We start from the raw sequence: 25953 nt of genomic DNA on the forward strand, positions 1-25953 counted from the left end.
CATATAAAATAAACCATTTAAAATACAGAACAAATAGTACATCAATAGACAAGGACTCAAGATGAAAGAACAAAATGAATCAAGAGGTAGCTGGAAGGAAGGCCTGCCTAAATAGCCAGGTTTTCAGTTGGCCTTTGAAAATGCCCAGCAAAGGCGCCATACGAATCTCAGAAGGGAGGCTATTCCAAAGGCGAGGAGCCACTGCCGAGAAGGCCCAGTTTCTTGTTTTTTTCCTTCTGGGGATCCTCGGCGTTAGGCTCCTTAGCCTCACCTCCTGGCTAGATCAAGTGACACAAGTAGTTTTGGGTGGGAGGAGGCGTTCCGTCAGATATCGAGGTCCTAAACCGTTTAGGGCTTTATACGTAAGCATTAGAACTTTGAAATCAATGTGGAACCGAATGGGCAGCCAATGTAAGGCGGCCAGGGTGGGGGAGATATGATGATGTTTTCTCACCCCACTAAGGAGTCTGGCCGCCACATTCTGCACCATTTGGAGTTTCTGCATTACTCTCAAAGGTAGCCCCACATAGAGAGCATTACAGTGATCTAACCTCGAGATTACGAGCGCATGGACCAGAGTGGTGAGCGACCCCCCCATCTAGATAGGGACGCAGCTGGGCAATCCACCACAGATGGAAATAGCCGGATCATACCACGGATGCCAGCTGGGATTCCGTGGTAAGTACCTGGTCCAGATGACTCCCCAAGCTGCGAACCTCACTCTTCGCGGTGAGAGTCACACACCCCAAAAGAGAGGGAGTTCCCCAAACCGTTGATGGTGGGTCTGCCCACCCTCAAGACCTCCGTCTTGTCCAGGTTCAGCCTCAGTCCATTCTCCTGCATCCATCGCAGTACAGACCCCAGGCAGCGCTGCAAGGACAGAACAGCATCCACTGTAGTTGGAAAAAAGGAGATGTAGAGCTGTGTGTCATCAGCATATTGATGACATGCCACTCCACACCCCCTGATGACCTCACCCAGCGGCCTTATATAGATGTTAAAGAGCACTGGGGAGATAGCCGAGCCCTGCAGAACCCCACAGTTGAGGCTCCACGGGGCTGACTCACTCGCCAAACTGAACTCTCTGAGGATGATCTCCCAGGAAGGATCGGAGCCAAGCCAACGCTGAGCCACCAATTTCCAACTTGGAGATCCTCCTCAGAAGGATACCGTGGTCGATGGTATTGAAGGCGGCTGAGATATCGAGGAGGACCAACAGAGAAGTTTTCCCCCTGTCAGCCTCCCTCAATAGGTCATCATACAGGGCGACCAATGCCGTTTCTGTACCATGGCATGACCTGAAGGACTGGAACGGGTCCAGGGCATTTGTTTCATCCAAGTGCGCCTGAAGCTGATCGGCCACCACCCTCTCTACCACTTTGCTAATGAAAGAAACGTTGGCGATGGGCCTGTAATTGCCAATATCGTCCACCACCAGATTGAGTTTCTTTTGAAACTCTTCCTGCCACGTATAGAAGGAAGGATAGTTCAACTAGCCACAGACAAGACCATGGCTATGTGCTACGTGAACAAGCAGGGAGGCACACATTCACTATCCCTGTTATACCTCACAGTGGAATTATGGGAATGATGTTACCTCCACCATATCTTTCCAATTGCCATTCTCATTGCAACAGAAGAAAATTACCTAACTACTCATCTAAGCAGACTACCAACCCGAACACATGAGTGGACACTAGACGACTACACATTTCAGACAATCTGCCACAGATGGAGATGCCCTTCGATAGACCTTTTTGCAACAAGACACAACACCAAATGTCCCAGATACTGTTCAAGAGCCGGTATCAATCCCGAATCACTTGGGGATGCCTTCATGCTAGACCGGTCAGATCAACTGCTATACATGTTCCCACCAATTCCATTAATACAGAAGACAATCATATGGATACGACAATGTCAATCAGACACCATAATTATTGCCCCATGGTGGCCACGTCAGCTGTGGTTCACCCACCTCAAAATGATGGCAATAGGCATATTACACCTGCTGCCGATACCGAACCTTTCCCCAGAACAACAGGTCGATCCTACATCCAGACATTCCATCTCTGAGACGGACGGCGTGGAGGATAATCCCGCATATAAGAGAATCCTAGATCGAGCTTGAAAACTTCCACTATAAAGCTCTGTGAGAACAAATGGAAATGTTTCAAGAAATTTACGGAATCTAAGGATCTTTCTTCAAATTCAACCTCACTCAAAATAATACTTACCTTCATTCTTCATCTATTTGACCTCATACTCTCGTACTCCACCATTAAAGTCTATAGATCAGTGATTGTAGCTCACCAATCACCTCAACATCAATCACCTAAATTGTTTTTTCATCCTATCCTGAAAAGTTTCATGAAAATTTCTTCAAAATATAAGATCCCAATACAAAAAATTGTACCGCAATGGTCTTTACAACTGGTTCTACATTCTCTCACTAATGAACCCTTCAAGCCAATGGCTACATGCAATGAAAATTTATTATCTTTAAAGACAATTTTCTTGGTCGCAATTACATCTGCCAAAAGAGCCAACGAGCTTGACAGGTTTGGGAGAAACCTGGAGGAATTGTTAAATACAGTTTTGTACTAAAGCAATAAGTATTTGTAAGGATCATTGCTGTAGAAAGAAGCAAAGCAAGAATTTATACAGCTGAGGTAATTGTAACAGCTGAGAGAGCAATCCCAGGATTGGTTATCCCTGGGATAAAGCTAGCAGACCTAACACACACACTCTGTGAGGTGTTGTGGGTTGGTGTAGTTGTGCTGGAGTATCCTGGAAGAAGCTGTATCTTTGTGCTGTATATTGGAAGAACAACTCTGGCTACTGGACTGAACATATGGTATATGACTGCTGAACTAATTTACAAGGACTTTGACTCTGATTTATGCATTGAACTCTGTGGAAACCGCTGTGTGTGACTTCAGGACTGGAAACAAGGACTAAGCTGTACATGTGTGTATATATTCTGTAAATAATACAATTCTGCTATCAACATTGCCTTATTGCTTGGCGTCTTCATCTCTCAGGGAAGTTCTACTGGTTAGTGCCACCTGGTGTATCCTGGTAATACCGTAACTGTCAGAGCTGGCAGCCCTTAGGTCAAATCCTCCATACTTAAAATTTCATCCCGATAAAGTTACCATGTACCTTGATGTATCTTTTCTTCTGAAAGTGATTTTGAATTTCCACATTAATCAAACTATAATTTTACCAGCACTGTTCCCATCTCCATCTGCATCTATAGAGCGCAAGCTCCACATGCCAGACGTCCGTAGGGCATTGTCTTTCTACACCAAATGGACAAAAGTTTTCAGAAAGTCTCCCAGACTGTTCATGTCTTTCCACAGTCCTAACAAGGGTGCTCCAGCCTCTTCACAAACTATATCCCAATGGATTGTCCAGACTATAGTCTTAGCATATGAACTATTAGGCAAATCAGGTCTGGATCAGCTAAAGACTCATTCTACTAGAGCAATGTTGACATCAACTGCCTTACACCGTGACATCAGACTACAATACATATGCCAAGCAGCAACCTGGTCCAAAACATCAACCTTCGTAAAGCATTACCGCCTTGATGTCAGGATGAAGAATGGTGCTGCTTTTGCCAGGGCTTTTCCTGACATCTCTGCTACCATGATGTCCCACCATCTGGTAAGTGAGCTTGTCAGTCACCCACTTGTGTGTATTCACAGAGGCCACGGCGAAGAAAGATAGGTTACCTACCTGTAACCATGGTTCTTCTAGTGGACCTCTGTGAATTCACATAATCCCTCCCTTCTTCCCCTCTGTCTGTCACGTTGTCTATATACGTATAGCAGCAGACTATAGAGGAACTGAGAGGAAGGTTGAGGAGGCGGAGCTTGTGCTCTAGGGGGTTATCTCATTGACAGATCTTTTTTCAAGCTCTAGAAACTTCTGAGATGTCCTGCGCAGGCGCAGAAGAAACTCACTTGTGTGAATTCACAGAGGTCCACTAGAAGAACCATGGTTACAGGTAGGTAACCTTTCTATTTCACTGTACTATCAGTTGAAGTTGACTGTTAAATTGATGTGATTGGAATAGGAATGGTGGTGTTTCTCTTGCCGCCTCAGGTGGCAGAAGAGCTTGCACCCAGCACTACTTCCATTTCATCTGATTTGCTGTATTTGTTGTGGATTGGAAAATATCAAGTAGTAGTTTTCAGGCATATTGCTTGTGTTCATGATAGCTTACTGTATTCTTACTGTGCTTGTATGCTTTTTCCTTCTAAGAGTGTAATCAAGTGCAGAAGGCACCTGTTGTTTTAGAAAGCTATGAGAAGGTAGTTTAACTACAGGACACATCCTACAAAATTTAAAAATGGAAAAAAGCTTTCTCCTTCTCTATACCTGTCCAATTTACATTCTAATGTGGGCAATCTACTGTAATTCAATAATCACAGTTTTGGAAGATCATAAATATATTTAAGTGAAATCATTATAGAATGAAATCTATCTGATATTAAAGATTAAAATGTTTATAATTGTTGCTGTTTAATTTTATAGATTGTAAGCCTTCTGTCTCTTCAGAGTTGTTCATTGGGCCAAGTAGAATGTTACAGCAGGAATTATATGGAATATTGCAATATGGTAGATAAAGCAAAATACACAACTGACAAGATATCCGCACTGAAAAGAGAGATGTCTACACAAGAGTTCAGAAACATTCTGGAAAACTATACAGCTGATATAAAGGAAATTGTGTGTATGGTTACAGAAAAACGTATTCGTATGTTTAAGGTCAAAAGTTTACAGTATCAGACAGACTGCCTGCCATATTTTGAAGCTCTGCTTAATAAAATTCATGCTTGCTTCTATGCAGCCATGGATTCAAAAAATGTACAACTTGTAGAAGTGAGTATAATGTTTTAATTAATTTTTTTAATCCCACATTTCCACTATAATGCTCAAAGCATCAGAGTTTTTCATTACAGAAACTTACAATAAATACGTCATATGGGAAACACTTTTTGTTGGCAATGCAGGAGATTTAACTCATGTTTAATAGCTAGACCATGCTCTTCTTAAAAGAGGACCACAATTCTCCTGACAAAAAGCACATGTGCAAGAAAAATCACTTATTGTTTTCCCCAATCAACCAAGCTTTCTGTTGCATGACTGGTGACACAGCTGATCATCCACATGAAAGAGGACATACCAGAAATTGGTGTAGGGATCAGGATTCTGGCCAAAATAATTATATTTGAATGTATACTTTGCCCTAAATTCAGTTGCTATTGCCAGCTAGAGCACAGTCAGCACTTTCACAGGTGTGTTTGGTGAGGACATGGGAGAAGACCTCTGTTGCTGCTCCCAGACTGTGAGACTCCCTCTGACAGAATACCAGGTGTGCGCTAACTCTGCTGTCCTTCGGCAAGCAGACAAAAATCTTTCTCTTTCGGCACAATTTCCCTGAGAAACTGGCTGCCTGAGTGAGTTTTTTAAATGGGTGGTTGTACTTTACTCCCTTGAGGGTGTTTTGGTGTTGCGTTTGTTTACGATTATTTACTGTGGAATTTTTTAATCCTTTTTAGTGTTTGTATACTTGCTGTTTTAATTCCAAATATTGTCTTTTAATGATGTAAAGTGCTTTGGGTCCTTTTTAAGGAGAAAGGTGGGGGGGTAGGTAGGTAGGTAGGTAGATAGATAGATAGATAGATAGATAGATAGATAGATAGATAGATAGATAGATAGATAGACTTGTTGAACAAATGCACTTTCATAGAGACTAAGTTAAGTCTAATTGGATTTAACCCTTTGTTTTAAAATTAGTTTTACTGGAATGAAAAAATCACAACTGAATAAGTCTTGTCTAGATAGATGGAATTAATGTTGAATTAAGTCAAAACAAAAAACATTTAGAAGGTGCCACATTGTGGAAGGCTGACTTTGGCATTAATAATATGTTCTGATCTGGTAACCTGTGAATACCAGTTTATGAGATCTATTATACAATGGCTGCCACCTGCTCTTTTGCACTGTTAATATTACAAGCCCCTCCTGAGCTGAATTAAAATGATAGAATATTAGAATGATGTCACTTGTTTCATACTTGCTTACCTGCCTATTTAAGCCTATATATATTATTTTGATAGTCTGTGCTGGAATGATACCATTGGAGGGAAAATATTCCAGTTGCTCTTGCATCTGAGTCTGGTCTCTCTGACTTAGCTTAAATGAGAGCCAATGAAAACATTGCAAATAACCTAACATTAGAAGCTGAAATTAATTAGTGTTCCAGGTATATCATTCAGACAGACCTTAGCGACTGAGCAATCATACTTGCAAATAAAACCACCTGACAACCAATCACAATATACAAACCACAATATACAAAACAAATTTTCAAACTTAGTTTGGTTGAGAAGCGTCTAGTGTGGCAATCAAAGATATTCAGCACTCAAAGAATGTTTTCTATTTACTTCATATCTGTACGAAATTAGCATCTCATAATAACAATAACACTTGTAGTTTATAGTTTGGGCCTCAGAAGAGTTATGATGAATTTACTACTCAGTATGCTGAGACCATGCTTGGGTATGTGTAGATAGCTTCTGATAAACTAGAATTATTTTTAAACTGGATGTGGAAAATTACCCAGAACAAGGTGGATATTTTACTGGTAGGATAATGTACAATTCTAGGTCAAAATGGGAATCATAACTTGGTGATAGACCATATTTTATGTTTTCCTTGATTTATCCAGTGATGTCATGTCATGGCCAAATCTGATTGTCCAGGTGTGCACCACCCTGGCAACACCACTAGCTGAGAGTTCTCCATTTGGAAATACACCAGTTACATCCTCATTAGAAGCTGTGCTAGGTCTAAGCAGTTCTCTACATTCCTCTGCCTTCTATGGTTGGCATGGCAGTTTTGATTTTGCTGGTTGCAAGGGTAAACCTTTGATGCTGGGAGGCAAGTGGTTCTACAGCTGCCTACTATAAATTCCTCACATTTGAAAACTTATCACATCACCTTTAAGTGTCTCATTAGGCCTGCTTATCCATGCTGCAAGAGAAGCAGCACAGTTTCATATCCATTGTTGTGCAGAATTATACTTTTGAGAGTGTATATTGAAATATTTTATTAATATTTCATTTAGGTCACAAGGACAGCAGTAGCAAACTTGAGCAAAGAGCTCACAACTGTCGATGGATTCATTGAACATTTGCAATATCTCCATGTAGTTTCTTCACAATTACCCAAAATACAGATGCAATATAATAGTCTCTCCGAGCTCTACTTTATTGCAAAGGACTATGATATCTTTCTTCCACTTCAGCAACTTGCTCTCTATCAGACTGTTGTGCGCACACTCCAAAATCTTCAATCAACTGTTCTTGTCTGTGAAAAAATGAAGGATGACTATATTATAAAATTCAATGAAGGACTGGGAGAGTATATTGACAATCTGCAAGCTGAAATGAGGGAGTATAAAAACAAAGTAAGTTACTAGGAGAATAAAAAATATCTGTTTAAGCTGCAGGATATTTGCAGGGAACTAAAACCAAAACAATGATACGTATATCTAATTTCCCTGTTTGGTCATGATTACAGTTTTGTTTCCATTTTGGGAGTGAATTTAAGTAAAAGGTGAAGCCCGAAGGCTAGTTAGTTTGGATTCTGCATAATACAGAATATATAGGATACACGGAAACATGGTGAGAAGGTGAAGCCATGGAAGCTTTTCCTTTGCAAACGTTAAATTGGAAGCTGTTATAATCAGCCTATGGCAGATTCATGTGAAACAGAGATATCAATTGAGTTGTGAACTGGATATCAAAACAGCTTCTGGATGTTCATTACTATTAGTGTAGAGATGGAAATCTGTGGTTCAAATTCTGTTGTTTACTATAGTAAGTTGCTCTCAAATAGACCAGTTAAATTTGTTGGGATGTGGCGAGCCCCTCCTCCATAAATTGCATTTATTCAAATAAGCAACTCTAGATGCAACTTACTATACTGAATCTACTCTAGTGTAACTAACAATGCTAACCAAATGGCGCACTCCGCTGGCAAGGAACTTTGCCACATGGAGTGTCTTTGCCCTCCTGGCTGGAATAGTGTGAGATGTGATATTCACACCCCAACTATCTGGGAATGGGCCTTAATAGGTGCTGCTCTCCCAATCAGCCTCTTTTGTGGCTTGCATCCCACCCACCCTGTTGGCTAGTATGAGCTTCACTGGTCACCACTGAGGCCAGATAGGATTTTTTTTTACCCATTCACTGATTGGCAGTTGCGTCCAGGGATCTGGCAAAGGGTTTGAAGGCCTTTTATAGGGTGATTGCTTTGGTCACACTGGTGGGTATTGTGGAATGAAAATGGATTGGTGAGTTCCCTGTGAAGTTCAAGCGGGGTATAGAACGGCTGAACCCTCATGAGATCATGAGATTACGGTCAGGGGGGACAACGCGGTAGGGAGACCTCTAGACCAAAGGTCACCAAGAGACAAGTGACTAGAGGCCCGTGGGTGGTCAAACCATGGCTGGCCGAGGATTCATAGCCATAGAGACCGTACTACCTCGGGCTGGACACTCGCCCATTGTTAAGAAGGGGTCCTGTGAGACCTTTGCTACCAGCATTATTCCGCACTACCACAGGCTCCGTTTGCTTCTTTGAAGAGGCTAAGAGTTGAAAAGTGTTATGGTAAGTGTGGCCCTCTTTTCATCCCTTCTCGCCTCATTATTCCAAGGTAGGAGGGCAAAGGATTTTGGCTAGTGAGTGTCCATTTTTACCACAAGTCTTACAACTGAATCCCACCTAAAAACTGAGATAAGTTTTAGAGCCCCCCAACTTCTCTTCTGACTTAAATTTTGATCCATGGTTACATTTTTTTGGCTCTGCTGAGATCCAGTATCTCTGTGCTGTCATTCTTTATCCCAAAAGCTAGTATAAAAATATAAATAGTAGTTAGCTAAATATCACTCTAAAGTAAGTATGAAAGGCCTTAATCAATGTTTTTAAAATCTAAAAATTAATCAACTGGTAGGGGAGGGGGGAGAGACCTCTCCATTACTATCATCATGGATATATGTGAGAAAAGTTTAAACCCTCTGAATGGTGGCATAATACTTACCTTAGAGCAGCCATTCTGAATGGGGGCCTTATGGCCCTGGAGGGCCCTGACACATTTGAAGGGGGATAGTGACTTGAACAATTATTCACATGCCACCTTATAAGGTTTGTTATATAACTTATACAATCCTGATTTGGCCTGTATTTCTTTCATATTATGTTTATGTCAAAGGCCAAAACAAAGGATGAGAATGGCTGCTTTAGAGTATGAAAGTGATTTTTAGCAGCATGCTATTTGTTTAACACAGAGGCCAAGATTCTAGAGGATATTTAGTAATGTGCAAGAGGATTTGTGAAAGTTTTCATTGACAAGGTGTGTCCTGGGTTTTAAGTTGGGCATGATTACATATGTTGCCAACACTGTCAGTTAGCTGTGACAATGTGCACAATGCCTTTTGCATGCATAAGTATCCAGTACTCATTTTGGATCTACACCTTAACATTGTGAAGGGGTTTGAAAATGTCAGAGAAACCAAGAGCATTATGACTCTGCACCAATATTCCCTCTAAGCTGGGCAGGTACATGACAGCCAGAGTTGCCACTCTTTTGGTTCCGGTCATGGCTGGAACCCCACAAGCATGGGGTGGGACCTCTACCCAATGCTAGCAGAAAATTGGAGGGAACATTGCTCTCCAGGATCACCCAATGTGGAATGTTCACAGCTGAGATACCAGGCTAAGAATAACAGCTACATCAGCAGAAGAGAGTTGATAGTTCCATTGGGGGCCGAGAAACTTCTAGAGGGCAGCTATTGTGCAGTAGCTGAAGGTGACACTAGCAGAGGATCTTTTCTTTGCATTTTTACAACCTCAGATGCCACCTGTAGGTACATTTCTGGGGTGGCTGATTGTCAATCTGTCCAGGACTGATCAATCATTCCTTCCTTCCTCTGAAATCAAAGAGAGCCCCACCTCTGTGCTTAGTATTCGATTTACTGGGAAAGAGCAAAGGACCAGTACACGTAATGTTGTTACTAAGGATACAGCTATATTAAAACTAAAAGGACATCTGGTGGCTGACATATGCAGGGGTGAAAGGAAAGTCCAGTGCTAGACAGCATGTTGAATTAGAAAATGGAATGTGAGGAGTATAAATCAGTGTAAACCGGAGACTGTAAAGTAAAAATGGAATGTTTCAAAATAGAAATACTTGACTTGAACAAACTAGGGCAGACTGCATGAGACATTTTCAAGTGTGAGACCAGCAGTTCCCAACCTTGGGTCCCTAGATGTTATTGGACAGAAACTCTCAGAAGCCTTCACCACTAGCTGCACTGGCCAGGATTTTGGGATATTACAATCCAAGAATATCTGGGAACCCAAGGTTGGGAAGCACTGAGTTAGACAACTACAAAGTGGCCAGAGTTAGGACAGACAGGGGTTATAATGTGATGTCTGATTGAATAATATCAATTAAACTTTTTGAAGAATCGATTGAACTGTTTGTTGTAGGTTTTTTGGGCTGTTTGGTCGTGTTCTTAAGGTTTTTCTTCCTAATGTTTCGTCAATCTCTATGGCTGGCATCTTCAGCGGACAGGAGTCAGAATTTTGTCTGTGCTCTGGTGCAGTTTGTGGGATAGTTAAGTATTTATAGTTATGGGATCAGCTTTTTGTTATTGGTGTATTGTTGTGCTAAGGGGAAAAGATGATCTGTCATTGTGATTGATGCATGGCGTTAGCCGGTCTTTTGTGTGCAGTGATCACCGGTCCTTGTGACTGGGTAGAGAACTCTACCTTAAGAATGCGGCCAAACAGCCCGATTCCGGCCGTGAAAGCATTCAGGATCAAACTGTTATTATTTATTTATTATTCACATCTGTGCTACAAATACAGTTGCTGAAAAATAAAAGCTTTTATGCAAATATCCAAGAGGAAATTGATCACACATCAAAGGAGTGCTCATACTCATAGCTGACTGAAACACAAAAGTAGTGAGCAAAGCCAAGCCAAATGTTGTTGGAGAATTTGGGCTAGGAATTAGAAACAAAGCAGGAGAAGGACCCATAGAATTCTGTGAAGTCAACAATTTCTTAATAATAATAATATTTTATTGTCATTGTAAGTATATACACAGTATACCCATACAACGAAATTTTCTTTCTTTCTTTCTTTCTTTCTTTCTTTCTTTCTTTCTTTCTTTCTTTCTTTCTTTCTTTCTTTATTTATTTATTTATTTATTTATTTATTTATTTATTTATTTATTGCAAAAGCATGCTTCATATGACCAAACAAATGACTGTTCATATGAATATCACCGGATGGCCAACACAGAAATCAAACAGTCAACACAATTGGAAGCAGGAGATGAGGGAGCTGTATTTTATTTCTGGGGGAAAAACAATAGATCGCAGTAGTGACCATGAACTATTAATATAAAAAATAGAGCAAAACTAATCCTATTTATTTAAAATATTTTTACCTCACCATTTTCCTTAAAAGTACCCAAGTGCCAAAATATAAATAACGTTTCTAGTGAATTTCCACATGGAGAACAAATTTGTGTTATTACACTCAATTGATCATGAATCAGGAGAACTGTGGAATGAAACCAGCTACAGTACATTATTAGGGAAGAATGCAAAAAGACTACTGTAGTTAAAAGAAAAGAAAACCTAAATGGATGATGGAAGCAACACTTAAACTTTATAGTGACAGGTGAGAAACAAAAGTAAACAAAAGAAGGAGAAAGTATGTTAGTGGCTGGTGTTAGAGACTTGTTGCACACAACATTCTTCTGAGCCATAGGAAAAGGTTAGGTACTTTGCTTTTCCTTTTTTTCCAGTCTAGTTCTGAATAATATGGCCAAATCTTGAATTAGTCTCAGATGAACCATGGAAGACTGTCTCAATACCTCCACTCAATGCGTGTATGATAAAACACTTCTAATGGCTGGTGCAGTTAGCCCTAGTTTCTGACAAAATGAAATAGCATTCTTTTGGTATTGTGTTAACTTGATTATTTATTTTATTGTTTAGGTAAGAAATCCTGTCCTTCTCCTCAGTGAAACATTGCCCAAGACTGCTAAAGAAATTATCCAAAGCCTTATTGAAGAATCAGTAGTAATTAGTGAAAAAATTTTAAAGTATGCAAATTACCAGACTGTTTTCGACAGCTCCATCAGTGATATGAAATCATTGTCATTAGAAAAGCTGTCACACAGAGGTCAGGTTGGAGATTCTCAGAGAGTGAATGCAGAACTTGCTGAAATTGAAAGTGAATTAACAGTGCTTAAATTGTTATGGGATGCACAGGAAGAATGGACGAAGCTTTACTTTAAATGGACACACACTATTTTTTGGAATCTTGATGTGGATTTAATTCAAAGAGATGTTAACAGATTCATGCAGATCATGCACATTCTAGAAAAAGGTAAAGTAATTGATAGTCACAACAATTAGATTTAATTAAAGAAAAAGTTTTCTTTAAGATTTAAACATGATAATCTGTACTTTGGCTTTAGTGCAGCTATGAAGAGGTAGTAAGTAAAGGCTATCCTGCCCCATTTTGATTATTACAAGACAGAATGATAATATATTGTTTTAAAATATACCTTATAAAGTCTTACAATATGAATCTACATTTCTGGTCTTTGTAAGACTATTCTGCCAAATGTAAACCTAACTTTTTAAACTCCAAGGAATAAATTATGCATCAACTTCTATGTAGTTTTTGCTTGTGACTATGTGAGAAAAGTATACTTGCAGTAGAAGTATAAATAATTAAATATGTAATTCAGGGAAATAAAATATATCCAATTTGAAGGTAGTGATGTAAAGAAGGATAAGAAGGTCACCAAAGAGAAGATTTTTTTATTATAAGGTATATCTGAAATAAACCTCTAACAATTATTTTTAATGTGTCTAACACTTTCATATTTTAAAGGCTTGCCAGAAAATACTATTTTACCTGCTTTGAAGAAGTCGTTGATGGATTTCAAGGAATTTTTGCCTATCATTGTGTCTTTGAGGAATCCCTATCTTCAAGCAAGACACTGGGAAACAATACAGAACATCATCGGACAGTCAGTTTTTGGGGACAAAAGACTTACCTTGGATAAGATTCTGGAACTTGATGTAATTATATGATTTATAAGTTAGCAACACCAGTTTTATACTGTTACTTTTATACTGTCTATTCGTTAGGATGTGTGTGCAATTTCCATTCCATGGACTGGTGAGGTGTGCATTCTCCATGAGGAATGCTGAACATGTAGAACTGAATTTATGCTTACTAGCTGTTCAGTTCACAGTATTCCAAGCATATATATTAGCTAAACAGATATACCAGTTATTCATGAAATCTGTAGGGCATTTTGTCTAACATAGCACTATACTGTACTTCTAATTGTTTTCACTTCTAGATATTTCAATACAAAAAAGATATAACTGAAGTGTCTATAATGGCTACCAATGAAACAACGCTTGAAGTAATGCTGAAAAAAATCATTGCCCTTTGGCACAAAACTGATTTTCATTTGTCTCCACACCACTCTGAAACATCTGTTACTTTGATTATTTCATCTGCTGAAGATATAATTGCGCTGTTAGAAGATTCTCAAGTGACAATTTCAACAATTAAAGGTTCTTGTTTTGTTGGACCCATTAAGGTAAAACTTTCTTGGAGATAAGTTAGGGTAAAGGTTCCCCTTGACATTTAGTCCAGTCGTGTCCAACTCTAGGGCGCAGTGCTCATCCCCATTTCCAAGCCGTAGAGCCAGCATTTGTCCGTAGATAGTTTCCATGGCCACATGGCCAGCATGATTAGACACGGAACACTGTTACCTTCCCACCGAGGTGGTCCCTATTTATCTACTTGCATGCATGCTTTCAAACTGCTAAGTTGGGAGGAGCGGGGACAAGTGACGGGAACTCACTCTGTCGCGTGGATTTGATCTTACGACTGCTGGTCTTCTGACCTTGCAGCACATAGGCTTCTGCGGTTTAACCCACAGTGCCACCACGTCCCTTGGAGATGTTTCATGATAATTTTGAATATTCAATTCAATCATTATACAGTGCTGCCCTGCTTGACGATTACCCCACTTGCCAAGGAAATCACTTAACGATGAGTTTTTTTGCGATCGTTATAGCCCCCTACACAATGTTTGTTTTTACCTTTATCATATCTGTCTGCTTTGATTTCTCTCTCTCTCTCTCAATTTCTCTCTCTCTTTTTTTTTCATTCTTCTTCCTAAAGGTAGTCATGCCATCGTTCTTTATGTATAGTAATACTTTATATATAAAATGTTGATCCACTAACTGAAGACCAGCATATAGTACATTGTTGACTTTAAATTTTTTTAAAATAAGCTGAATCCAGATGTTCAAAAAGGAGGCTGACACTGACTCACTTTATAACTGTTCTTGTGCGGTAGAGTCTTGTGGATGCTTGGAATCGTAAGCTGAATCTCTTTTCTTCTACTCTGGAAGAGTGGTTGACTTGTCAAAGGAATTGGATTTACCTTGAGCCAATCTTTCATGCTCCAGAAATAAAAAGGTATGCTTAGGTGTAGCAACATTGTCTCATCTGTTACAGACAAATAAAACTCTACTGTGAAAGGAAAATGAGTTTGTCATTATAAAGTTCAGCTATGTCCTCTTAGTTGGTAGAGTCAAATGATTGTATGGGAAGGGATTGTTCAAAATCTCCTCACAATTGAATTAACTAAACATAGTCCTTGATTATATAGGCAGCCATATTGGTTTATATGTCAGATAATTCTGTGCCATTTTGTTCACTCTAAATGTGTTTTCCAGCTTTTACAGGATTGTCTCTGTGCTTTTACTATCTGAGGTTGTACTTGGCTGTGAACCTAAGCATATTGCAATGGGCTGTTGACTTAATTTTCAGGCTTCTTCTTCTCTTGTTCATGAGACTCCAGAGAAATAATTCTCATATAATTTAGTATCAAATTTTTGTACCATACTATACAACAATCTTTGCCTTTTTCTCCAACAACTAGTGGTAGCCATGGAATAAAGTCAGCATGAAATTCGATATCCACAATTGCATGTTAAAAGCTGCCCTCTTAAATGTCATTATCAAAGTATGGTTTCAGAAACAGCCTTGTGCAGAAGCAAGTAGAATCTTCTCTATGGCAAGGAGGAACTTTCCAAAGCTTAGATTAAATTTTGGATTCCAAAAGTGAGAGAGGGAGATGCTAAATGCTTACAGATAATTTCTGCAGTCTAGGAGAATCAAGCAACTCTCATCTGCAAGCAAAATGCATGGAAGAGGACAGGAAAGAGGGTGAGAGAGCTGCTTCTGTGTAAACTCTGACAGGAACAAACAATCCCTTTCACAAAATTCACTTTGCATGGTGCACAGAAAATGCTAATTGTGTGTGAAATCCAATGCAGCAAAACTAATTTGTAACTCAGGGCTTGTCTATACGACTGGGCAATAATAAGCTAAATAGGGTCACTAGGAGGACCAGTATGCAATTTGGTGTGATCCTTGCATCCAAATGAAATATGGACTACAAATGACTCTATTTGCTCTGCAGGAGACCACTATCAATTTGCCAGTATGGTAAAGTGGCTTAACAAGAGATATTGGCAAGTTAAACACTTCCTTGGCTCCATGGAGGGGCCAAGAAACTGAAAAAATACATGTATCTAATACACTCACTTTAGTTTTCACTTCCTCAGTCCCTCCACATACATTTGATATATACCAAATATACTTTTCTCTTAAAGGTATGGTCAAAAACATGCCCACAGCCAAATTGGCAGGCTCTCAGCTGGACCTTTACGAGATAATCAAACAAAAATCCCCCTCATTAACCCCTACTCTCTCTTTCTACTTGTGGAAGGAAATTTTGGAATTGTCTTATATTTTTAAATTTACAGAGTACATTTTCTCTGCCCTAATTGAGTCTAATTTTTTTGCACTTCCCCAGCCTCTCTGCTGAGGAGCAGAGGAAGAGTTTAATTAGCCAGTATCATGATGTGATTTTTTTCTTAAGCCACTTCATGATATTGGCAAATCGAGAGGAAGGTTCGTTTCTGGTTTATTTCCAGTGATCACACACATTGGTAAAGAGATCAAATCAGAGTTATTCTTCTCAGACCAAAAAGTAGAATTCCCTGACAGGGGTCAGAGAAGTGTGGGTAGGATCATTCTGGAGTTTATTTTGCTTGCTCCAGCAAGCTAACCCATCTCCACAGTGGTCCAAACAGTAGGCTTATTGCCCATCTGATTACATTCTATATAAGCTAAATGTATCTGTTGAAATGGAAAGGATTATCATGTCAGGTAATTATGATGATGCATGAGATCTTATTAAACACATAATTATATTTGCGTAATTAATAAGGACTATATCCTTATGACTACACAAATCCCTTATGAATACACAGTGGAAGTGAAGAACAGATTTAAGGAACTCGATTTGGTGGACAGAGTGCCTGAAGAACTTTGGATAGAGGCTCATAACATTGTACAGGAGGCAGCAACAAAAACCATCCCAAAGAAAAGGAAATGCAAAAAAGCAAAGTGGCTGTCCAACGGGGCCTTAGAAATAGCAGGAAAAAAAAGGGAAACAAAATGCAAGGGAGATAGGGAAAGTTACAGAAAATTGAATGCAGACTTGCAAAGAATAGCAAGGAGAGACAAGGGCGCCTTCTTAAATGAACAGTGCAAAGAAATAGACGAAAATAATAGGGAAAAACCAGATATCTGTTTAAGAAAATTGGAGATATTAAAGGAATGTTTTATGCAAAGATGGACATGATAAAGGACAAAAATGGGAGGGACCTCACAGAAGCAAAAGACATCAAGAAGAGGTGGCAAGAATACACAGAGGAATTATACCAGAAAGATTTGGATATCCCGGACAACCCAGATAATGTGGTTGCTGACCTTGAACCAGACATCCTGGAGAGTGAAGTCAAGTGGGCCTTAGAAAGCATGGCTAACAACACGGTCAGTGGGGGTGATGACATTCCAGTGGAACTATTTAAAATCTTAAAAGATGATGCTGTTAAGGTGCTACACTCAATATGCCAGCAAGTTTGGAAAACTCAGCAGTGGCCAGAGGATTGGAAAAGATCAGTCTACATCTCAGTCTCAAAGAAGGGCAGTGCCAAAGAATGCTCCAACTACCGTACAATTGCACCCATTTCACACGCTATTAAGGTTATGCTCAAAATCATCAAAGGTAGGCTTCAGCAGTATGTGGATCAAGAACTCCCAGAAGTACAAGCTGGATTTTGAAGGGGCAGAGAAACTAGAGACCAAATTGCTAACCTGCGCTGGATTATGGAGAAAGCCAGAGAGTTCCAGAAAAATATCTATTTCTGCTTCATTGACAATGCAAAAGCCTTTGACTGTGTGGACCACAGCAAACTATGGCAAGTCCTTAAAGAAATGGGAGTGAAACCTATACGTGGGACAGGAAGCAACAGTTAGAACTGGATATGGAACAACTGATTGGTTCAAAATTGGGAAAGGAGTACAACAAGGCTGTCTATTGTCCCCCATCTTATTTAATTTATATGCAGAATACATCATGCGAAAGTCTGGACTGGAGGAATCCCACAATGGGATTAAGATTGCCGGAAGAAATATCAACAACCTCAGATATGCAGATGATACCACTCTGATGGCAGAAAGTGAGAAGGAATTAAAGAACCTCGTAATTACAGTGAAAGAGAGTGCAAAAACGGTCTGAAACTCAATGTCAAAAAAACTAAGATCATGGCCACTGGTCCCATCACCTCCTGGGAAATAGAAGGGTAAGATAGGGAGGCAGTGACAGATTTTACTTTCTTGGGCTCCATGATCACGCAGATGGAGACAGCAGCCATGAAATTAAAAGACGCCTGCTTCTTGGGGGGAAAGCGATGACAAACCTTGACAGCATCTTAAAAAGCAGAGACATCACCTTGCCAACAAAAGTCTGAATAGTCAAAGCTATGGTTTTTCCTGTAGTGATGTATGGAAGTGACAGCTGGACCATAAAGAAAGTTGATCGCCAAAGAACTGATGCCTTTGAATTGTGGTGCTGGAAGAGACTCTTGAGAGTCCCCTGGACTGCAAGGAGAACAAACCTATCAATTCTAAAGGAAATCAAACCTGAGTGCTCACTGGAATGACAGATTCTGAAACTGAGGCTCCAATACTTTGGCAGTCTCATGAGAAGAGAAGACTCCTTGGAAAAGACCTTGATGTTGGGAAAGTGTGAAGGCAAGAGGAGAAGGGGATGACAGAGGATGAGATGGTTGGACAGTGTCATCGAAGCAACCAACATGAATTTGACACAATTCTGGGAGGCAGATTTCTAAGCCCAAGAAGTTTCAGAAATCAGGTATGAAGGAGAACAAGTGCATAGAACAGCAATTTAATTTATTATAATTAATTTTCTATTGTTTTAATAGTTATTGTAGTAATCTTAGTGGAAGACTGAAAAACCTTGGAATTACGGAAGCCCGAGATTTGGGAGAAAGCTAGGCTGAACAAATAGTCTTTGGAAGAGATTGAACCATATAAATATTTTTCAGGAAAAATATTGTTGGTATAAAAAACTTTGGAAGAATAAAGCTTTACATATGAGATGGGATGCATGAAAAGGAAGACTACGGATACACATCTTGTTACATTGAGAGAGATGCCTTCAATTGTTTCTTGAAAGCATGGTTAATCTCCATTAACCATTCCATTAGTTTTAAATGCTTAATCCCATACAGAGAAGGATTGCAGCATAGTTAACCATGTTCTTGCAACTTTTCAAATGTACAGTAATATGTCAGATATTTTACCCTGTACAAAATCATCTTACAGAAATTTACATTGGCAGAATCCAATGACATCATTGTTACATACAGCACTGATGGTACCTGTCTGTCATGGGTTTGGAGGGAAAGTTCCATCCTATGGGGAGTGGAAGGCGGGACATCAGGGAGGAGGGGCTGTACTGTATATATATGTGGAGCTTGTGTGGAGAAGAAGAAGAGCTGAGGAGAAGCTGGAAGGAGAGCTGAGAGAAGAAGCTGGTGTGGGAGTCTGTGTGTCAGACAGGGTACTACTGTGTGTCAGTCAGTACCAACCTGATAGGTTCAGGTGTCTGTATGGTTAGCCAGAACTGATAGGTTCAGGGTCTGTGCTTTATTTAAAGGTGTTCTGTGTGAACCAAACTGGTGTATGTATGATTGAGACTAAGCCACGTTACTGTATCTTATTCACTTGATCATTTTATTTTCCCTGTGTGTTATTTAAATAAACCCTATTCCTTTATTTGTTAAAAATCCATCCCTGGTCTGTGTGACTTCTTATAGGGAATGGTTGGTGGCAGCTTAGTGAAACTGTGGCATATCCCAGTAGGTCTGGGGTTGTCACATTGATTGGTGTCCAGCGTGTGGGATACGACTGGTCCAGTTGTCCAGTGGTCCAGCAAAGCCTTGGCAAGTGTGCCCAGAGCAAGGGGGGTCTAGTCAGGGACAATCTGAGAGCGCGTAGGTAATCTTCTAGGCTTACCTCACGGGGAGGTACGCTAGTGGAAGAACGTGTGACCTCAGATTGGTGGGACTAGATTAGGGAGCTCCGAGGCAACCTGTTTTGGCGGGAAAAAAGCTGAGGCAAAGCTGAGTGAAGTAGCAGTGATCTAGCTTGTCTGCTGAGAGGCCTAGCAGAGGGGGGTAGACTCTGGCTGGCAACAGTTGCAAGTTAGTGCTGAAAGAACAGCAGCAATCTATAGAAGGCTGGTTCTGAGGCAAAAAAGAAAAAAAAAAGTGGTCGCTTTATTTTGAGGCTTGACTTTTGAAAGCAGCCTGTTCTGGGGGGGGGATTATGCCCTTGACTCGAAGCCAAATGGCAGAAATGGGTGAAGTGAAAGACCCACAGGTGGACCAGGGTTCTGAGGAGGAATTTGGCTCAGTGCAGGAGAACAGCACGGGAGAACAGAACCCAGAACTCAGAAAAATGCTCCTAGCCCAACAGCATGAATTTAGGATGAAACAATTGGAAAGGGAGGCCAGAGAAAGAGCTGAAATCCGTCAGGCAGAGGCAGATGCCAAGAAAAGGGGAATGGCCATGAGGATAAAAGAGATGGAACTGAAACACCAAATTAGAATGGTACAATTAGAAGTGGATTTCCTAAACAAGTTTATTAACAATTTATCAGTTGAAGAAATGTCAAAGAAAGAAAAGTATGAGGCTCAGGTCAGACAAAGTGAGCAAGATCTTGAAAAATATAATCAGCAAAAAGACATTAAATTAAAAGAAATCAGAGATAAGACTGAAGAAAAAGTAAAAGAGATAAAAGCTAGGGCTGAGGAAGAAATTTTACAGATCAGGGCTGAGTTTGAGGCTAAGCAAAAGGAGCTGGATTTGAGAATAAAAGAGAAGAAATTGCAGCTAGAAAAGAAACCAAAAGAAGGCACACAGGTTAAGGTACAACATCAAAACCTGAATTATTTTGAAGAAAACATGAGGGAAACATGGGACCCTAAGTACTCCAAAGGGTTAGTTCAGAGCCCGCCAAAAATGGGCGGCCATTTTGTTGATAAAACTTCTGGGCAGAGCCAGTCCAGGAACCAGATTTTGGAGGGAAAACCAAAACCAGAGGAGAAAGACTCCAAATACAGCAGAAAATGTTATTTCTGTCAAGGAAAGGGCCATCTAATCTCAGAGTGTGAGAAATTAAAGCAGCTAAAGGGAAATGTGCCTCATGACTTGAGTGGAACCAAGCCAAAAGCTGTGTTCTGTGTCCAGAAAGAGCAAAGCTCCTTGTCACTGAGGGAGCCTGTTGCCATGGCTACTCAATCTGGAACAGATACATCTGCTGATCAGGCTGGAGAAAATGGTCCTCTTGTGGAGGTCAAGCGCTGCTTGCTAGTGAGAACAGATTCACAGTTGTTTGAAACCGCAGGGGTGGACGTAGGAATACTTGACCATCAGTATAGGGGGTTGAGGGATACTTGTTCCCAGGTGACCCTGTGCCATCCAGATATTATTCCTAGGGAGTATATAATCCCGAATGAGAGCCTAAAGGTGGCAGGGATTGAGGGACAGGTGATCTCGCTGCCAGTAGCGGAGGTACCTGTGAACTTTCAAGGCTGGAGGGGAGTTTGGCGGCTAGCGATTTCATCGACTCTGCCAGCAGCCGTGCTCGTGGGAAATGACCTGGCTGAACATGTGAAACGGGTGCTAGTGATTACACGTTCACAAGCCACCACGGGGACAGTTCAAGGGGGTACTGATGAGCCCGAGACGTAAGCAGGTGGGAGTTCCGAAGCTGTGGTGGAAACCATGACCACGGACAGCCGATTTGGCCAAGAGCAAAAGGCAGACGCCACTCTCCAAAAGTGTTTTGAACAGGTGACAGACGCCCAGCTAACACCTGAAACCCCAGTGAGATTTCGAGAGAAAGAGGGGATTTTATATAGAGAGACCCTGAGGAACATCTCAAAAGGGGGAGATGGGATCAGAAGTCAGCTAGTGGTACCAGAAAAGTATCGCCCCATGATCTTACAGAGGGGGCACTCTGACATGTTTGCTGCGCACTTAGGGGTGAACAAAACACAGCAGAGAATCACACAGAATTTTTACTGGCCTGAAATAGGGAAGCAGATCAAGGAGTTCTGTAAACAATGTGATGTGTGTCAGAGGCAGGGGAATAACCGGGACAGGACAAAAGCAAAGTTGTGCCCTTTGCCTGTGATTGACACTCCGTTCAAATGCATAGGGGTGGATATTGTGGGACCTTTGCCCAAGGCCACAAAGAGGGGGAACAGGTTCATTCTCACCATTGTGGACCATGCCACGAGGTACCCTGAAGCCATTCCCTTGTCTAACATTGAAACTAACACAGTGGCAGATGCCTTGGTGGGGTATATGTCCAGGATGGGATTTGCCTCAGAAATAATCACAGATTTGGGCGCATCGTTTACATCAAAGCTCATGAAACGGTTATGGCAAATCTGTGGAATTAAACACAAGGAAACCACTGCCTATCACCCTGAAAGTAATGGGTTAACGGAGAAGTTCAATGGGACTCTGATGCGCATGATTAGGGCTTACTTGGCAGAGAATCCAAACAATTGGGACCAGAAGCTGCAATCCCTTTTGTTTGCTTATCGATCAGTGCCACAAGCCAGTACCGGGTTCAGTCCGTTTGAACTTTTATTTGGGAGAAGGGTGAAAGGGCCCCTTGATTTGATCAAACAAAATTGGGAGCAGATCACCCAGGATGACCCACAAGATGTTGTGACATACATAGACACCTTGATGGATGACCTCAAGAGAAACCTAGAGCTAGCAGCAGAAAACCTGCAAGCTCAGAAGGTCAGACAGAAAACATGGTATGACCACAAAGGCAGGGAGAGGCACTTTAACCCAGGGGAGGAAGTGCTTTGGCCTAGGCCCTGTAAAGAGAACAAACTGCAGCTGGGTAGCCCAGAAATAAAATATTTGGGTCACATGGTAGGGGGAGGAGTGATAAAACCCCTAGAGGCCAAGATAGAAGCAGTTCGTGATTGGCCCCGACCCAACACCAAGAAAAAAGTCAAATCATTTCTTGGGTTGGTGGGCTACTACAGAAAGTTCATCCCGAGGTTTAGCGAGATTGCGGCTCCGCTGACCGATCTGACGAGGAAGAAGACTGATGACCGCATCCCGTGGACCAGCGACTGTGAGGAGGCGTTCCAGAGGTTGAAGGAGGCCCTCATCAACTATCCAGTGCTGCGTGCTCCAGACTTCGACCGGGAGTTCATCATCTACACCGATGCGTCTAACAGCGGGGTAGGAGCAGTTCTTTGCCAGGAGGATGAAAATGGTGACCAGCATCCAGTGTCCTACCTGAGTAGGAAACTCCAGAAAGGTGAGAGACATTTGGCAACCGTGGAAAAGGAGTGCCTGGCCATAGTCTACGCGATCCAGAAGGCCAAGCCTTACATCTGGGGAAGACATTTTATTCTGTGCACTGACCATTCACCACTGCAATGGTTAAAGACAATGAAAACCCACAATAGCAAACTTATGAGGTGGGCTTTAAACCTGCAAGACTATGACTTTGAAGTGAAGGTGGTCAGAGGGTCAGTGAACTGTGTTGCTGACGCCTTGTCAAGAAGACCCGAAGACTGAAGACGGCGAAGAAACATGGACTATGTATATATTTTGGTGACCAAAGGTTAAATGTATCTGTTCATTAAACATACTTGGTTTGTATGAATAAAGGTAACTTGATGTAATGTAAATGGTAAATGTTTAAATGCCTAATAGATATGTTTCACTTAGAGTGTAAGTATAAGTAAGTATGGTATTGTATGTTAATGTATAACTGTTTTTGTATGTTTTGGATCCAGGTTGTTTTTTGGAGAAAAGCACCTTAGCTTTCCCCCTACAAAACAACTTATAAAGAGGGGAGGTGTTACATACAGCACTGATGGTACCTGTCTGTCATGGGTTTGGAGGGAAAGTTCCATCCTATGGGGAGTGGAAGGCGGGACATCAGGAGGAGGGGCTGTACTGTATATATATGTGGAGTTTGTGTGGAGAAGTTAGGAGAGCTGAAGGAGAGCTGAGAGAAGAAGCTGGTGTGGGAGTCTGTGTGTCAGACAGGGTACTACTGTGTGTCAGTCAGTACCAACCTGATAGGTTCAGGTGTCTGTATGGTTAGCCAGAACTGATAGGTTCAGGGTCTGTGCTTTATTTAAAGGTGTTATGTGTGAACCAAACTGGTGTATGTATGATTGAGACTAAGCCACGTTACTGTATCTTATTCACTTGATCATTTTATTTTCCCTGTGTGTTATTTAAATAAACCCTATTCCTTTATTTGTTAAAAATCCATCCCTGGTCTGTGTGACTTCTTATAGGGAATGGTTGGTGGCAGCTTAGTGAAACTGTGGCATATCCCAGTAGGTCTGGGGTTGTCACAATCATCATCCAAGTTCAGTAAAATTTAATGTAAATTAACTGAAAGCTTCCTATTTTCCCTCCCGCTTTCACTTTTCAAGGCTCTAAGGCTCTCTTTTGCCTTGTGAAAGTCTTTGGAAGCTTTGGGACAGGGAGGAGCCTTTAATAGTAAAAAAAGAGCACAGCCAGAACACCACTGGGATAAGGCCCACTATCAGTGATCCATCAACAATTTTGGGGTATTAAAGGGTCCTCCACCATCCTGAGGCTCCCAAAGGCTTCCCAAGAGCAAAAAGGAGCCCTAGTAAGCCTTGGAACTTAAAGGGGGGAGGGATAAGAAGGTTTCAGTTTTTATATTAAATTTTACCAGTGCTGAAATATGATGTCATCAGCTTCCACAATATAATGCGAGGAGGATTTTGTTCATTGCTTCCTCATAGATACATTACTATATTCAGATAAAAAACCCAGGTGTCTTGCTCTTCATCTCTGGAATAGAGCTCTTATTTCTAATGTCTTTCTAGAAAGGATATGGTTTTGTTCTTGAAATTTGGAAGGGTGCATTCAGTTGACCTGTGGATAGGAAAGTGCACAGTTCCCACTCCCTCGCCACAAGGAACAGGAGACAGCGGCTTTGACTTCTTCTTTCCAGCCTTTTTCTCTCCCTTACCCCACCATGGCAACCAGATAGACATTTATGCATGGTGGTCTGGGGTGCCTCTTTGCATGTGTGCATAAAATAAAGAATTGTATGTGCAACTGGGAATTGCACTGTGTGCTCCATTATGTCCTGTAACAGGATTCTGTTCAAATACATTACACCTCAGCCTGAAATTTTGCTTTGCAAATTGTTTCCTATGACTTTTTTTAAAAAATAAAAAACAGGCAGCTTCCAGAAGAAGCAAATCTTTTCTCTCAAGTTGATAACAAATGGAAAGACATCATGAAACGTACAGAAGAATGTCCAAATGCTTTAAAGGCAGCAACAACTACTGGGGTTTATGAAATTCTGCAGAGCAACAATGCATGCCTAGAAAAAATACAGAAAGCGCTTGAGGTAAATAATACTGGATGCTTTGATTACAGAGGATATTCCCCAAAGTGATAATGTTAGTATTATGAAATTGGCCTGTGGATTTATTGAAATTTATTGGAGAAATGACTTGATAATTTCAAGACAAATTTAATAATAAGATATCTGGTTTATATAAGGTCTTAAAATGTGAGATCATCCCTTTATCAAGCACAATTTCCTAGTTAGTGTTCCAGATTCAGCTGACAGCAGTTAGAAAATTTTCCATTGGCAGGCTAAAGCCATTTTGCTCTTTTAACTTACAAAACTGGCTTGAAGTTACTTCTGTTCCCAGAAGATAGTCCTTTATGTAGAAAACTATATCCTTTTTTTCTGTAGCTTGTACTCTGAACACCATTTAAGAATGGACAGATGAATCTGGTTTTGGTCCATGTCCATTTCCCATATGTTAATTTGTAATTTAATTCCATCACATTTTAAAATCCACTAAAATGTGCATCTATATTTATTTGATGTACATGAGCCTGATCCCACTTACAGTAAAAAAAAACACTTTTATTGGGTTCTGCTTAAAAAAACTGATTCAAATATAGACATACACATGGGGTATCTGCATGTGTGGAGTAGTGTGCCAGGGGAGCAAGTTTTTCTGCTCCTCTGTCATAGATATTTTTATTTTGATGTCGACATGAAATAAATTCATTGGAATCGATTCCACAGATGTGAAAAAATTTGCTCTCGTTCACCCCCTTCCTCACCCACCCAATCATCCCCTTACCAGCCAGATTGCCCACACCCCCTCAATCTCTCCCCTGCCTGATTGTTCCACATGAGCTCGAACAACCCCCACTAGTCCAAATGCCTTCGCACAAGCCTGAACACCCGCTGCCCACTAATTCAGGGTCCAAAATTATCTTCCTGCATCATGTTCTATTTCAACAGAA

At 40.8% G+C, this 25953-nt stretch overlaps 1 protein-coding gene across 1 annotated transcript in view; it reads left to right on the forward strand.

Moving 5' to 3' along the window:
* Positions 1–25953, forward strand: part of DNAH14 (dynein axonemal heavy chain 14) — a 334274-nt gene that overhangs the window by 71744 nt on the left and 236577 nt on the right. The window contains 7 exon segments of the mRNA XM_072989973.2: positions 4546–4893; positions 7145–7486; positions 12096–12489; positions 13003–13193; positions 13481–13726; positions 14495–14616; positions 24862–25033. Of these exon segments, the coding sequence (XP_072846074.2) occupies positions 4546–4893; positions 7145–7486; positions 12096–12489; positions 13003–13193; positions 13481–13726; positions 14495–14616; positions 24862–25033 (1815 nt within the window).

Source organism: Pogona vitticeps, chromosome 1, assembly GCF_051106095.1.
Source record: "Pogona vitticeps strain Pit_001003342236 chromosome 1, PviZW2.1, whole genome shotgun sequence".
In the NCBI taxonomy this organism is placed as follows: Eukaryota; Metazoa; Chordata; class Lepidosauria; order Squamata; family Agamidae; genus Pogona; species Pogona vitticeps.